This window comes from Xiphophorus maculatus, chromosome 11 (assembly GCF_002775205.1).
Source record: "Xiphophorus maculatus strain JP 163 A chromosome 11, X_maculatus-5.0-male, whole genome shotgun sequence".
NCBI lineage: Eukaryota > Metazoa > Chordata > Actinopteri > Cyprinodontiformes > Poeciliidae > Xiphophorus > Xiphophorus maculatus.
This window is the reverse complement of record NC_036453.1, coordinates 24,442,826-24,458,874: the sequence shown is the minus strand read 5'-3', so window position 1 is coordinate 24,458,874 and position 16,049 is coordinate 24,442,826. Positions and strand designations below refer to the sequence as shown.

Genomic DNA, 16,049 nt, shown 5'->3' with positions numbered 1-16,049 from the left:
CCAAGCATATAGAAATGTACTTATAAATCTCAAATGTTGACCAATGACAACAGCCGCTGCACTGCTAAAACACGCAATCTTAATTAACCTTACTCTTACATATTTTTGTCTAAAAACTACTAAACTGACTTACAAGTAACTTTTCAGCAATATGAAGGAGCTCGTTTTACGTTAATAATACCTTAATGTTGGTAAAATTGTACTAGTTCCACTGGAAGAAAAATATCTTAGGAGTGAAAAAAATCTGCCAGTCAAACTAATACTCTTATTTTAATCAATATTAAAGAATAATTGCCTTAAAACAAGCTCCTATGTCTTGCTGAAAAGCTACTTGTAAGCTAGTTTCATCTTATTTCAAGTGTAGTAAGATATCTGCACAAGAAGCTGGACAAACAGTATTTTGTACCATTTTGTGCTCAAACTTCGCTGAGTGTCTTGACCAGCGTTCTCATTTCTGCATCCGACACTTTGACAGCTTCCAGAGCGTTCCTCTGCTCTGACGGCTGACCGGCTCGAACAGACACGCATATCAGGACGTCTCTGCTGCGGTCGTAGTTGCCGACGCAGCGATGGATCTGACCTCGAATGAGGCGCGGCAGCAGCTGCTCCTGACGGACATCAAATGGAGGAAAAAACAAAACAAAGCGAAAAGCAAACAGTAAGGCTATTTCATTGTGCTGTTTATTATGTCTGAAGGTTTTAGAGTTTGACGTGATGGGAGAAGATGTTAATAAAAATTATTATAATAACGACATTGACGCCTCATAGCCACAAACCTCAGTATATTTCAGTGGTATTCTGTGAGATGGACAAAGTAGAATGTAATTGTGAAAAGAAAAGAAAATGATAAACTTTTCCAAATAAAAATCTGAAATCCAGGAATAAGTTGCTAAACACTAAACATTTGTATAACTACTAGACTGAGTTTTGTGCTAGTCACATGAACAGTTTTTAAAAAAGAGCAAGAGCTATGAATATATTTGCAAGCAAATGTATTTTTTTTTACATCATTTGGTTCAAATAAATTGCACCACAACCATCTTATTCAATGTGGCTTAACTAAATATATATTTGAACAGACACAATCTACTGTGACTCACTTGTTTACATTTGATTTTAAACTCACATTTTCATAGAAGACACACTGCAGCACATCCTTCCCGTCTCTCAGTAGAAAGCTCTTGGCTCCGTAGCGCCCCAAAGTGACTGCAGAGTCCAGAGTGGCTGTGGGGAAAAGTCACAACTTGTCTATTTAAAGTTGTTTAGAAATATCACAAACGAGCAGTAAGCAGAAGGAATTTCATATTCCCTAACCAAATATCTCGAATAAGAAAGGAATTTTATCTTTAAACTGGCTCCAGTGTCTCATTCCATTAATAACTGTGGTCAGGATCCTCAGGGAGTTTTCCATAGGCTGCTTCGCTGGAACACTTTCCTTCTGAAAACAGCAAAACAATCAAAATAGTGCACTGTAAATGATTATTTTAAGAAAGTTACATGCGGCACATGTAACATTCTACCTCATTTTTGGTTGGTTTAGCTGTTGGAGGTTGATTCGAACTTTTTTTTGCAATAAAGTTTGATTTTTGATGCTCAAAGCTGTTAGTAAATTTCCAGGACTTGTTAGGTTGCTGTGCAGCTGGGCCTCCACCCAGCGTGCTGGGTGGAGGAGCTTCAGGAGGAGGAAGAGGTCTGGACTGATGGGAAAACTGACGTGCAGGGAAGGTTTGTTTGTTGGACGACTGCTGGGCCGTCTGAGAGAACCCTGCATGCTGTGCTGGCTTGCTTTGGGTGTTCTTGTTGCCATAGGGATGTTGAATTTGGCTATGTCTGGGACTAACACCGGAGCTCGAAACCCATTGTCCGGCTGGATTGCTGGACTGGCCCGTCATGGAGCTGAAGCAACACAATAATGATATTTTAGTAATTTAATTAAAGGTGAAAAAAAAAGAAGCAAGTTTCCTTATTTTGAATAAAACAAATTGCCTTTATTTGCTTGTCATAAGTTATTGCATTGAACATTCTGTGAACTATCCCACTTTTATTCAAACACTTGAACTGTTCACAACCACATGAGTTTCTGGCATTCTTTTCCTATGAAAGCAATGCAGCTAAAAATATTTCTGAATATAGCATTAGCATAAAGCAGACTGTTTTATTTTACTTTGAATGTTGCTGTGTCATAAAAGTTTTCACAAGAGATTCTGATGGTCAGTGAGTCACTGAAAAGCACCTCTTAGTCTCAGCTTTGTATGGATGTGCTATGGGTGCATAGGTTCTCATTGTAGACGGTCCAGGAGCAGGTCTGTTGCCATACTGCTGGGGTTTAGCAGACTCTGGGACACCTTTTCTGTTCCACTGATGGCTTTGAGGACCAGTAGGAGAAGAATCTGAGGCCTGGTAACATTCATACGTAGCTGAAAAGACACACAATACATCCCAGGAGATTAAAAAAGTCCCAAAGATAGTCTGGTATTGTTAACATTTTCTGTGAATGTGTCGCCACCTAGTGACAGAAGCGTGACTACAGGCTTTAAGAGTGATTACCTGAGGGACCTACACTAGCAGCTGAACTGGTACTGGCCATGTATTCACTTGGGGAAAAGAACTCATTTTCACCAGGAACAGATTTCAGAGGAATTCTGTTTCTCTTCCTCTGGTTAAAGAGTGACACAGGCAGGTAGCCTAACAGAGAAAGCAAAGAAAACACTTTCCTTTTTTAACTTATTTTTACCAAGACAACTGGATTGGGGTGGAGGGAGTTGCTCTATTTTTTTTTTTTTTTCAGAATAAGAAAGCAAACAGAATACATGAAAGTAAGATTTGTTAAGTGACATCTCTTCATATTTGGCACAAACTTAAAAAAAATAAATATAAATAAAAAAAGACGTCACATACAAACTATACTGGAAGAATAACTACGACCATTTTTGTTTTCTTTTCACTGAAATATTTTTTAACAAACCTGTTGCTGGTCGGTCCAGCGGCTGTTCCTGTCTCCTCATGTTTGGTCACAAAATCCCGCAGTTCTTTCCGCTAGCGGATGCTGACAATATTAGCAGAACAAGAAGGAATATACAGCAAAAACTAATTTAAAGATAGCTCTAGTGTGTGTTGGACATTGCTCTTACAAACACAATGGGAAAAGTAACCAGTTACCCAGTTTTTAAGCTTTCTACAAGTTCATAAAAGATTTACTGTAACATTATTACCGTGAGCTATACGTTATGCTAGCAAATTGCACTGGTGAGATTGTTAAACTTAGAAACGGATGTGAAATGTGGCAACGGTTTACTTTTATTATCCTTTATCTTTTTAAGAAATTAGTGTACATACAACTTGGTCTTCTTACCTAAAGTTTGCAAGGTAACCGAGGAGATAATGACGCAGTTTATTTTTCAGTTCAGTGCCTTGGAAAGAGGAAAGCGCCACTGGTTCACGCGCCACCAGTAATGATGCGTTCACGATCCGCAAGTAAGTTCGGGACTTCTTAATACAGCTAATTAGGATCCTGGCAATTTCAGAAGCATATTTTTGCACATTGTTACCTTTCATATCGATTACAAGTGGCCTCCACCAGGGAAACTATTGGTTCAAATGACATTGTAAAAATGTTTTGATGCTATGGTATTTATTCATTGTGAATTATGTTTTCTTTTATGAGATCCTTTCAAACAAACTTGTATTACTTTTCACTGTTTTGATGGACAAAATATACTTTTAGGACGAAGCTTTCTATAAATGTTTACATAAGTGATATGGGTTACAGAGACCTTGAGTTTAAATTAGTTTAGATATTTGAGAGATTAATACAATACATAGTTTTTGAGAATTCTGGATGCCACAAGCAAGTGTGGGCCCACAAAGGTTATGTATTCAAAACGGCAATAAAGTTTTATTATGTTCTATGGTCTGAAATTTGTTTCCTGAGCTACCATCGAAAGTTCAAGTGACAAGAGTTTTCTCCACTGTTTGGAGCATAGGGAAATGTATCACCATCCTAAACGACTTTTAAGTTACTAGAATAACTTAAACATTTAATTTCACTTTGCAGGGGTGTCAAACTCCAGTCCTCAAGGGCCAGCGTCCTGCAACTTTTAGATGTGTCTCTGCTGCACCAAACCTGAATAGAATAATTAGGTCATTAAGGCTCTGGAGAACTGATCTACAGGAGGAGGAGGAAATTAAGCCATTTCATTCCAGTGTTTTGTACCTGTGGCATATCTAAAAACTGCAGGACAGGACTGCAGTTTGACACATGTACTTTAGGATAAAGAAAAGTATTTCTGAATAGAATTAGAATGAATCAGATCATTTTGTTATTTTTTTTCCTTTAAAACATTTTGTGTGGAAACATGCCATATTTTTAAATGTTTTTAGACGTGACGACCTTATCGGCTGTAATGGCTTTAGCCACGTAAAACAACAACTTATTTTTTACCTTCATCTAAAAAGGACAATCTTTTTCCAATTGTCAAAAAACGAATCGGTTATTATTTTATTAATGTGTACAAGTTTATTTAATCACATTATTAGATGATTATTTGATACAAAAAAATCACAAGTTTATTTTTTAGTATGCAAGTTTCTACGAAGGTTTGTTGATCTGCAATATTATGAATATTATGACATGTAATGAATCACACAACATGGAGAATCTGGAGGAGAAAAAAAACATATCTTGAGCAGGACAGCTTTAAGTATAATTCCCCCCCCTGACTTCTGGAAGTTTCAGATAGTAGAGTTTATATTGGTGCTGTGGCTCTGCCCCACGCACAGAATGCAGATTTTCTACATCCCAAACTGGCAACTTGCACACATTGTTCAGGGGGAGGCGCTGGTCCGAAGTAGTTTCTGGAAAGAATCGCATGCGTGCACCATGGAGAAAGTAAGTGTCCCTTAACTTATTTCCTTGTCTGTTGTTAGCTTCGGCGTTTAAACCAAATCTTTTAGCGTGTTTCGTTTAAGCTCAATTCGCAACATTTGCCAACAAAATATTGTAGGTTAGCGTCGTCAGTTAGCGTTAGCGTTGAGAGATTTCAGCGTTTCTTAGCTTGTTAGCTTAGCGTCATTCACTGCAGCCATTTAGATTGGAGAGTGGGCTTTTCTAAAGCCGTTAGAAAATACGAAATATGTTGGAAACTGTTAACAGTGAAATTACGTCATGAATTTACAATGGGTAAATACGAACAGAAGGCTGATCAGTTAACCAAAAACTGATCAGCCTTCTGTTTGCAGCTAACCTCGTAGAGATAAATCAGTCTTGGCTAAACGTTACGCTAGCTCGTTATATTGGTTCGCAGTATCGCAGGATGTCCCAATAAAACTGCTTCTGGTTTCAGGGCTATTACTTTATCGTTTCAAAGTAGTGCTTCAATTACTTCAATATCCTTGACGGTGAAACGTCTCAGTGAAACTAGAGTTAGCTAACCTTTGCGCGACAGCTAATGGAGCTCACACCGCGAGGACTTAAGTTCATTGAAGGATATGGATTTTATTGGACTTGTTTCATTCATTTGTTTATTGAGGAAGAGTGGCACTGTCTGTTTAAACTTTTCTCTTGCGGTACGTGCTGCAGTGCTTTTTGGGACTTGCTTCAGCACGAGCTCACGCTCAGACCGGAGGATAATTCTAGCACACGGCGCCGCTGTCATGGCTACAGCCGCACGCCGACAGAGACTGTCGTAACCTCTCGAACTTTCCAGTTTTCAGTCGAAAGGTTTCCAGATGATGGCACATGTTTTGAACGGTCGCCGTAGTTAGTAAAGTATTGAGTTGCTCTGTAATTACTATTCGATGTATATAACGGAACATAGTGTACACATAGCTTGAGACAGTCGCACTGCACGGATAAAAGTGCGTATATTCTCAAGAATATGAAGTTTTATATTAACAGGTTATAGAAAATAAATTTGACCTAGCCTAGAAGCCATAAGGCTGTATTTAATTTGCTGTGTGTGCTGCTTGTTGCTCTCAATAAATCTTCTTTAAATGTTACAGTTATTACTTGAAATATTTGTGTTATACTTTAGGCCATAACATGCATTTTCATTGTATTCCTTTATAAACTAAGTAGTTTGAGAAATTAAGATAAAATATTATAGTTTTTTTTAATGACTAGAAATAGCATACACAAGGTGAAGTACAGTTGAGCTTTATAAACATTTTATAAAATACCTTTTCTTTTTTTCTCGCAGTAATTCAGACTAAATTTTTCTTTAATCAGTTTTTTCTTCTTTGTTTTAGATCAGCTAGGGCAACATTTTGGATACCATCCCACAGACTTCTCACAGTAATTTGCTGTAGTTTTTACCCATTTCTATTTTAACATCTGACATTTGTAGGGTGCCTTGCTTGCACAAATATTTTCAACTCGGCCCACAAATTTTCTGAGGCTGGGATCAGAGTTTTGTCCTCTTGTGTTTCACAATATATTGCAAATTTAATGTGATCATAGTATTATGTCTGCAAGAACTGCTTGGATTGTGGTATTTGGACTTCTAATTATAAGTTCCAGGCATTCAAGCGTTCTATGTCAGCAATATATTTAATGATGCTTATATTAGAAGGGCATTATAATGTTCTAGTAAAGACATTAAGATACTATTGCCCAAGTTGTTTCTTTGCCTGAACGCCAGATCTAGCCAGTTGTAATATATATATATATTTTTTTAAATAAGAAGTTTGGTTAGAGACAAAGCTGAAAGACACGAACAGTTTTAAATGGCCCAATATTTACAAATAATGATCTTTCTTCTTGATACAATCTATCTGTGAAGTGGACCTATTCCTCCTACATCACAACATGATGCCACTGCTCATAGCTTTCCCTGTTTCCTGTCCAGTCTAACAAAGGACATTACGACCAAACACTTAAATGTTATTATCATCAGACAGCAGAGCATGTCTCCCAACACTAAGACATCTGTTCTTTAGTGCATTTGCAAACTGCAATCTCTTAATGTTGCTCTTGTAATAATAGCTTCTTCGTGGCTAAGTGGCCTTTCAGCTCTCAGGACTTGCTTCATCATCTCTTGCTAGCTTCGGCTAACGTCTTCACACAGTCATTTGCTTTCGTTCTGAGATCGATTCATACATTTCACACCAAAAGACCTTTGGGACATTGAACTCATCTCCTTCCAGTATGAGGGTTGGACATTCCCTTGTATTTGCATATAAATGTTTGAATAGATTAACATGGCACCTTGAGGTGTATTGAAATTGTGACCCAGAGTTGTGGATGCTTTTACCGACAGCTCTGCTGATTTCTTTTGATTTGTGCAATTATTATTATTATTATTATTATTATTATTATTATTATTATTATTATTATTATTATTATTATTATTATTAATGTAATAGTATAATAGTGTACAAACATAGTGGATGCAAACTTCTGAATTTGAAGAAAATAAAAGTTGTCCATTTAGTGCAATTTTTCTTTCAACTGTAGGTACTTGAAAAACACATGGCTGATTTTTTAAAATACCTTTACTGATCTATTGTTCAGAGTATTGCCATAGTTATGCTGCTAACATTGAAGAAATATTCAAGGTGATGGCCAGTACAGTTACAACCACAGACTCACTGAAAGTATCTGCTTATGACTTGGAATGGTTTTATGAGGTATATTAGCAGCTTTTTGAAATAAAAAAAAAAAAAAAGTAGTAAGTACTTTAGAGTTTTATGGATGGATTTATTTGAAGATATTTGCAAAACAAACTTCAGTTCTGTCCTTTTTCAAGTTTTTTTTTTTAGTGCTTAGAACAATTACAGCATCAACACAAAGCTCAGAAAACAATTTTTCAGACGATGCTTGTGGGGGATAAAAAAACATCAACAAATAGCCACGCCCATCCTGAGTAGTGACGTTTATGAATTATTTTGAAGATTTAGATGCTGGGATCCATTTAGTGAGTTTTAAGGTAATATTGATCAAAATCAGTCCTCAGGGTCTGGAGCTGGACTGCTCTGGTCGAAGTAGTGTGGATCAATACTACTTTATCACTTTCTCATGTTCTTTAGTGTTATTACTGTTAAGACAGGATAAGTTGTTGGTTAAACATCAAAGCGAATCCATCAAATCTATAATGTATGCCAGTTCTTTTTAAAGAGGTCTACATGCAGTTCTTAAGCTATTTATCACATTTATATTCCCTCCAAATTACATTAAAGTCTTGTTGCAATCTCCTTTATTATTATTATTCTACTCCTGTAGAATGTGTATTAAGCACAATGAATACGTTCCTGTATCAGCAGCTCAGCACAAACAGCTGTTCTTTTTTCAGATCCGTTGGTAGCAGCTGTCAAAAGTTGCATTTGGCTCCTACTGGGCTTTCTGTATGTGCTAACATTTAGAAAACGTGTGAATTCTAGGTGTCAGCATTGAAAGACCAGGGCAACAAGGCGCTGAGTGCGGGAAACATCGATGAAGCTGTCCGTTGCTACACCGAGGCCTTGGCTCTGGATCCATCAAACCATGTGCTGTTCAGCAACCGCTCTGCTGCCTACGCCAAAAAGGGCAACTATGAGAACGCTCTCCAGGACGCCGTTCAGACCATCAAGATCAAGCCCGACTGGGGCAAGGTGAGAGTTCTCGTGTCTTGCTACGATTTGAGGAATCGGAAGGAAAGAAATTGATTTCAGACCCTCCAACGTTTCCTGCAGGGGTACTCCCGCAAAGCTGCCGCTCTGGAGTTTCTCGGCCGGCTAGAGGAGGCCAGAGTGACGTACCAGGAGGGGCTCCGCAAAGAGCCCAACAACCAGCAGCTGAAGGAGGGTTTGCAGAATATCGAAGCTCGGCTTGCAGGTACAAAAGCATGACTGTTTAGTTCGGTTATACAAAAAGATTCACTGATATAAACACTACAGTCTGTTTTGTTTGGCATGTGCCGATCAGGATTTCTTTGATTTTGAGTCCATTTTTTTTCTAAAGACTACCACATAAGAGGGAAAAAATATGCTGCAGATTGTTTCACGATCTTGAAAAACACAAATTCTTAAGAGTATTTTTTTGGCCCGGTTTCTAGTGCAAATATCTTGGTGCATATGATATAAGACAAAACTATACTTACAAGTAACTTTTCAGAAAGTTGTTTTATGTCAGTTATTCCTTAATATAGATTTTTTAAAAAGTACACTGGCAGGCTATGTTACTTATAACAAGACTAAGTGAAATAATCTGCCAGTGGAACTAGTACTTTTCCATTAATATCAAAGGATGATTCACTTAAAACAAGCGCCAATACCTTGCTGAAAAGTTAGTTGTAAACCAGTTTTGTCTTATTACAAGTGTACTAAGAAGATGTTTGCACTAGAAACAAGACCAAAAACACTTAATAAGATTTAGCAGCTTTGAAGCAAGATGAAAATGAAGAAATGATTCCCTTCTGTATCAAAGAACATGCCTCAAGCACATCAGATTTTTATTCTACTTAAAAAAGTGCAATAACGATTGGTACATTTGCATAACATGTTTTATTTTAAAAAGTCATTCACAAAATGGTCATTATAGATGTTGATGTAGCGGATCCAGCTAATGAGCTTAACTCTTTACCGCCTGTGGAGGATTCCTTATTTGTTGTCTCATAAAGTAATCTTGTCCTTCACCAGAGAAATCAATGATGAATCCCTTTGCCATGCCCAACTTGTATCAGAAGCTTGAGAACGATCATCGGACCCGTGAGCTTCTAACGGATCCCAGCTACAGAGAACTGCTGGAGCAGCTCAGGAACAAACCGTCGGAGCTTGGCACGTACGTAGCTTAAGACAAAAAGCCTTGGCGGTCTTGGGAAATGTTCACTCTTTGTCTGAAAGTCCAGCACTGTGTAAATTTAGGAACTCAAATAAATCTGTTTTTCATTGCTCTTGCAGGAAGCTGCAGGATCCAAGAGTAATGACGACTCTCTCTGTTCTCCTGGGGTTGAACCTATCAGAGATGGAGGAGGAAGAGGAACCCGCCCCCTCTCCTCCCAAACCCAAAGAGACCCCAGCACCTCCTCCCAAGGAGGAAGATCTCCCTGAAAACAAAAAGATGGTAAATGAGCTAAAAGTGAATCCCTCTTCCATCTTTCCTTCTAATGATTCATGGTTGTGACGTTTGTTATTCTTCTGCTTTCCAGGCTTTGAAGGAAAAGGAACTGGGGAATGCTGCATACAAGAATAAAGACTTTGAAAAGGCACTGAAACATTATGATCAGGCACTTCAGCACGACCCGACCAACATGACATACATGTCTAATCAAGCAGGTTTGTACACTCAGACATATTGGTTCTTAATGTACTCACATTTGAACAAACTATATTTAAAAATATCTGTTTCCTGATGCAAAAAAGTAAAAAAAAAAATCTTGTTGATGCAAGCTTACAGTAATTTAAAATTAATTCAGCTGTCTACCTTTGGCTTTTTTTTTTCTTTCTTAAAGTTTGTCTCAAACATTTTCTTCCCAGCTGTCTATTTTGAGATGGGAGAGTTTGAAAAGTGTAGAGAGCTGTGTGAGAAGGCCATTGATGTCGGCCGAGAAAACAGAGAAGATTACAGACAAATAGCAAAGTAAGTTCTTCGTTTGTTTATTAGCAAAGAGCATCTTGGTGCATCGATGGTCCAAACATGACAAAAATAACTGCACCAAAGTCTTAATAGAAATGCTTTGTTAAGATGAACTTCACCAATGTCTTGCATAAATATAGACTTTTAAATTTGTCACATTACATTTCAACAACAAATTTCAATGTATTTCATTAATTTTTTACCTAAGTTAATTTATAAGAAAATTAATATTGTGGAAAAAAATTAATACCTTTTGTTGTACAATTCAGAAAAGGAAACTCATGCTTTCAATAGCTTCATTACACATAGTGAAACATTTCAAGCCTTTAATTTTTGGAATTTTGCTGATTATTATAAATAATATAGGGGCCTCATGTTGACACACCCTAATGAGTTTATTATCTGAAAACACCAGCAAAGGTTTCCTGAGCCTGTCAATGGTCTATAAAGATACCTGACTGGACAGCCAGCTAGCAAGAGTCAAGTAACTCTTGCGAGCTGGATTGGAGACATCTGTCCAGTCAAATGCACAAAAGATAACTACTGTTCAGAGTGCTGGATAGTGATAGAAAGTTGAGTGGAAGGATGAAGTTTGGTAGGAACCATGCATCATAATTACCTGACTAGGGAGTGGCACTGAATTTCCATTAACACTGAATTTTGAGTTTTTATTATCTGTAAACTATAACGGTGAAATATTTCACTCTGTGTAATGTGGGATGGATTTTACTCTCTGAAACCAGTGACCAAATATTACATCTTTTCACAATATTCCAACTTTAGGATGCCCTTGTAATTTTCTGAGATGTCTGATCCATCAGTACACATCCTTCCTTCTGTTTGCAGGGCCCTGGCTCGAATCGGCAACTCGTACTTTAAACAAGAGAAATACAAAGAAGCTATCCAATACTTTAACAAGAGTTTGACTGAGCACCGGACTCCTGATGTGTTGAAGAAATGTCAACAGGTGCAGTAGATTGTGGGAAGCTTTAAAAATCTAAATTAACCATATGAGAAGTGGGCAGTTTCTAGTAAGCACTGCCTTAAAATTTCACTTACTTTCACTTCACTTAATGCAGGCAGAGAAGATTTTAAAGGAGCAAGAAAAACTAGCCTATATCAACCCAGAACTGGCGCTTGAAGAGAAGAACAAGGGCAATGATGCCTTCCAGAAAGGTTTGTAAAGTGGTCTACTTCAGGATGTCTGTGCACCCTTAAAGTCTTAAATTCATATATCTAAAATGAAGCCCTTGAAATGTCTTAAGTTAATTTAAAAATAATGTAAGTTGGCCTTAAATATGTTATGTCAAGTCTAAGATATTGTGGTGGCAGAACTATTCAGTCTCATGGGACTTTTGAGTTTGGGGGGGTGGGGGGGGGGGCTTTTGAGTCGCTTGAGGTTGCTGGTTGCTGGTACCTAGCAAGGGTATATTAGCAAACACAGTTAGCAAGACTATATTGCCAGCTAGCAAGGGTATATTAGCAGTTATATTCACAGGAACCATTGGTTCTGGTTCTTGCTGACAAAATGGAGGAATGAGAAAATTATTTCACTCTTCCTAGTTAGCTAGTTTTTCTCTCTAGCTCGCTGGTTGGCTGGATGACGTTCATCTTCACCATTTTATCAGTTCTGTGGGCAACCCATTTGATTCATTCCGTTCGTGTAATGCTTGGCACTATGTGGGCTCTTTTGCACATTTCTGCTATGATACAAGTTTTAAATTTAAATTTATAATGATCTTAATTTTGAGTTTGTGAACCTTGCAAAACCCTGTTTGTATAAGTTTTCTTGATTACGGAGCTACAATGCTGGCTAAAGTTGATGCCGTTTATTTCCTTTCTATCAGGAGACTATCCCTTAGCCATGAAACATTACACTGAGGCCATTAAGAGAAACCCCAATGATGCCAAACTGTACAGTAACAGAGCTGCCTGCTACACAAAGCTTCTGGAGTTCCAGCTTGCCCTGAAGGTACACCGTTACGCTAAACGCACATCTGAACACAATTTGGTTTATTCCACTCTGAGCTTACATTTGATTTTTTTTGTTTCTTCCCTATCAGGATTGTGAAGAATGCATCAAACTTGAGCCCAATTTCAGTAAGTATTTTGAGTGATGAGCTAAAAATAATGTCTGTGTAAAGTGTAAGCAGGGATTTTTCTAACTATTAAAATGAATTTGCTCATAGTTAAAGGCTACACACGTAAGGGAGCTGCATTGGAGGCCATGAAAGACTTTTCCAAAGCTATGGATGCATACCAGAAGGCATTAGAGCTGGATTCATCCTCAAAGGTATTTTCCATACGCCATAAAAGCTGTAAGTGATTCACGTGGTTTCTTAAAAACACCAAGTGTGTGAACAACCGTTAAAGTGAAGTTTGGAGTATTCAGGTGTTTTTAAACATCCAATGTTTGATGCTAGAGAATAATTGTATCTAACATTGCCAATACATTTCTGAAGGATTATTGAAACAATTGGAAGTCAAATTATTCCTCCTCAAGCTCCACACTGCTTCCCAGATTATATTGGTCCATATTATTTCTCCCAGTAGGATAGTTCTGTTAGCTTAAGACCGACGCGTCGTAACTGTTACTCAGTTTTATACTACAAAACACGATTATTTATAAAAACTCCTACCAAAGTGATATTTGAGAGAACTCTGAATTGTGTTGCATGTGTCCATAGGAAAACGGAGAATTGGGGTTTTGCACATTACTGCCTTTAACAAATAATATGCCAAAATATCCACATACTTGCTTTGATTCCCAATCTTATGTTTTCGTATCTTTATATTGTAATACACTATCTAAAATAAGTTCTACATAACTGTCCACACAAATGAACCTCCTGGTGCCATATTTAATTCCTAACCGGAAGTCGTTGTTTTGAAGGATTCCGATTGGCTGACGGGTTTAAGCTTTGCGCTCCACTGCCCCCTGTGGGTTTGGCATGTTTAAAACAACAGTCAGGCAGATTTGTGTAGGTTTATGTGAATTACAACTTTTCTAAAACCTATTCTGTGGTTTCAGAAAAAGTTTCACTTGTGGTTTAATTTTTTTAAATGATGTGACAGATATTTGCTTTTATAAAGACCCTAGATACATGTGGACAAGGCCTTAACCTATTCTGCTCAGCATGTCTGTTTTATAAAGCAAATAAATTAATCTACAAATGTAGAAACTTGATCAGACTGAATAGCAATGATTTGGTTCATATATAACACAATATTCACTACAGAATGTATTGGAATTTGTGCCATTTGCTGTATAAAATAAGTTAATGTCTGTACATAATAAGTCAGGGAGAATCCCTTTAACCATCCCCTGCTCTGTGTAGGAAGCCACAGAAGGCATGCAGCGCTGCATGGTCAGCCAAACCATGAGGAACGACAGCCCAGAGGAGGTGAAGAAAAGAGCCATGGCCGACCCGGAGGTCCAGCAGATCATGTCCGACCCAGCCATGCGCATGATCCTCGAACAGATGCAGAAGGACCCGCAGGCACTCAGCGAGTACGTCCGCAGGCTGACGGCGCACGACCCGCACATCTCCAGAAATACTTGATCTGATTATTGTTTCCTCTGTTTCTCGCAGCCACTTAAAGAATCCGGTCATCGCTCAGAAGATACAGAAACTCATCGATGTTGGACTGATAGCCATCCGCTGATGTGGAACCAGTATCCATGTATGTAAAGAAGTTCTAAGACACCAGTGGAACCAAACGCAGATTCTTCTAAAAATGATACATCTGATCTTTCTTGCCTTTTAAATTCAAGATTATAGTTCCCTCGGCCTGACTGGGACATTTGTCTGTATTATGATTATTTTTTCTCTTTTTTTTTATTTGTGTTCACAACTTTGACATTGTGTTGGGAAGCAGAGAAAAAAAAGCATCTAGTAATATACTCTGGAAAACTTCAGCACTCCAGACAACATCAACTAAAAAAAAAGAAGAAGCAAATTCACATGTAAAGATGCTGTGAGACATCAATAAACATCACAATGCAGTACGACATTATGCTCGGTGTTTGAAGGGGAAATCTACGCCAGAAGCTGTTTTTACTGTGTCCATGCTGGTTCATGCTTGAAATGTAAGTTTTAAACATTTCTTATTGATACGACATGCGAGTTCATGAAAAGCGTGTGGTGTAATCCTGGTTTATTAGCTTTATTTTCCTCCGTTTCCTCTTTTTGTCATGCTTTGACAGATATTATGAAACTCTGAATCCACCCTGTTCCTCATTCAAAGTGTAAATCTGCTTAAAACGCATTGAAATGTCAGCTACTGCAGTTTGTCAAGTAACCTTGGACTTTAAATTTGTAGCTCTTCCTGTCTGACAAATTTTTTTTTCTGCTGCACTGACTAATATCTGAGCATATTGGGAACACAAGGAATGGATTTTCCTGCAGGATCATAGCTTAATCTCATTGGTTAACCTTGTATTATTTGAGCTTTTAAATGTGACAAATGGTAGAAAATGTTTAACGTACTTGCTGCAGTTTAATTGATAGGACGGTATTTCTAATTCCAACAGGAAATGAAGGGATTCTCTACATTTCTTCATCTAAACATCTGTTTCTCATCTTGTCAGTTATACTAAACCCAAAACAAAGGGCTTCAGAGAGCTTGCTAATGTATCATTACATTTTTCTTTTTTTTAAAAAATAGGTTTGAGATATTTTTTCACAAAATACTTGACCTGCAGACTTTTAGAATTTCTTTTTATTTTATGTTGACTAAACGGTTCATCACAAAGACTCACCTACTGAAAACATCTATTGATTGATTCTGTATTGTAGCCTCCGGTGCGTTTTAATAGAGTTTTGGCACAACCTGCTGGTAGTTTAAGAGAGAATTACACCAGGAAAAGTCGTTCTTGAAGTTTGCCCAATCTGTTCTTAATGCTTTGCTTCGCAGACGTTAGCGACCGGTTTCTTCATGGTTCAGTCGGCTTGACTTCGACCGCTGAAGCATAAATACATGTTTATATTACAATGGATGAGTTTGCCACGTGTGGCTTTGGATACCTCAACGTCTCAAGTTTCGCTGTGTATTTGTGCCACCGTTTCAGAGTGGGATTCATATGTTTTGTCTTTGCATCGTCACTCTAGGGGCATTTCTCTGCAGTTTTCTGTTATTGTGGACTGCAGATATCAGGATTTGTTTATTCTCCCCCGTCTGGTCCTTATTTTGTAATAAACCACATGCAACAATTGTATTAGTCCCAGGAAAGTCATGTACTATTGGAAATTAGCTGTAAACTAAAATACAGATTATCTGAATGTATGTTAACTGGCAGTTGTGGCTTTTTTTTTTCTTCTTAAAAATCTCGCATGAAAAACATCAGTATAGTATAAAGTATGTCTTACAATACACAGAAATGTACAATTGGGGGTTTTAAACCTACATTTTGTCTGCTTTTTAAAGCATATCTATGTACATAACATGATGCGCATTTATGGTAAAAACCAGATGTTTTCTTTTTGATAAGTTAGCAATA

At 37.7% G+C, this 16,049-nt stretch overlaps 2 protein-coding genes across 2 annotated transcripts; one reads left to right on the top strand and one right to left on the bottom strand.

Moving 5' to 3' along the window:
* Window positions 1-314: 314 nt before the first annotated feature.
* On the bottom strand, window positions 315-3,022 carry spata22 (spermatogenesis associated 22). Its single transcript, XM_014469428.2, has 7 exons — window positions 2,966-3,022; window positions 2,548-2,685; window positions 2,234-2,417; window positions 1,521-1,896; window positions 1,315-1,438; window positions 1,127-1,224; window positions 315-608 (listed from the first exon to the last, which is right to left on the bottom strand). Exons 1-7 carry the CDS (start codon window positions 3,003-3,005, stop codon window positions 417-419), a joined length of 1,152 nt encoding a protein of 383 aa, XP_014324914.1. The 5' UTR covers window positions 3,006-3,022; the 3' UTR covers window positions 315-416.
* Window positions 3,023-4,796: 1,774 nt separating this feature from the next.
* Window positions 4,797-15,841, top strand: stip1 (stress induced phosphoprotein 1). Its single transcript, XM_005800769.3, has 14 exons — window positions 4,797-4,888; window positions 8,377-8,586; window positions 8,668-8,809; window positions 9,613-9,754; window positions 9,874-10,036; window positions 10,122-10,248; window positions 10,450-10,552; window positions 11,396-11,516; window positions 11,629-11,725; window positions 12,397-12,521; window positions 12,613-12,649; window positions 12,739-12,842; window positions 13,888-14,060; window positions 14,143-15,841. Exons 1-14 carry the CDS (start codon window positions 4,880-4,882, stop codon window positions 14,213-14,215), a joined length of 1,626 nt encoding a protein of 541 aa, XP_005800826.1. The 5' UTR covers window positions 4,797-4,879; the 3' UTR covers window positions 14,216-15,841.
* The last annotated feature ends 208 nt before the right edge of the window (window positions 15,842-16,049 follow it).

Coding starts and splice junctions, on each gene's coding strand:
- spata22 (XM_014469428.2), bottom strand. CDS start 3,005: ATGAGGAGACAGGAACAGCCGCTGGACCGACCAGCAACAG. Junction 2,418..2,547: donor TGCTAGTGTAGGTCCCTCAG/GTAATCACTCTT, acceptor GTGTCTTTTCAG/CTACGTATGAATGTTACCAG. Junction 609..1,126: donor AGTGTGTCTTCTATGAAAAT/GTGAGTTTAAAA, acceptor GATGTCCGTCAG/GAGCAGCTGCTGCCGCGCCT.
- stip1 (XM_005800769.3), top strand. Junction 11,517..11,628: donor TGTTGAAGAAATGTCAACAG/GTGCAGTAGATT, acceptor CACTTAATGCAG/GCAGAGAAGATTTTAAAGGA. Junction 12,843..13,887: donor AGCTGGATTCATCCTCAAAG/GTATTTTCCATA, acceptor TGCTCTGTGTAG/GAAGCCACAGAAGGCATGCA.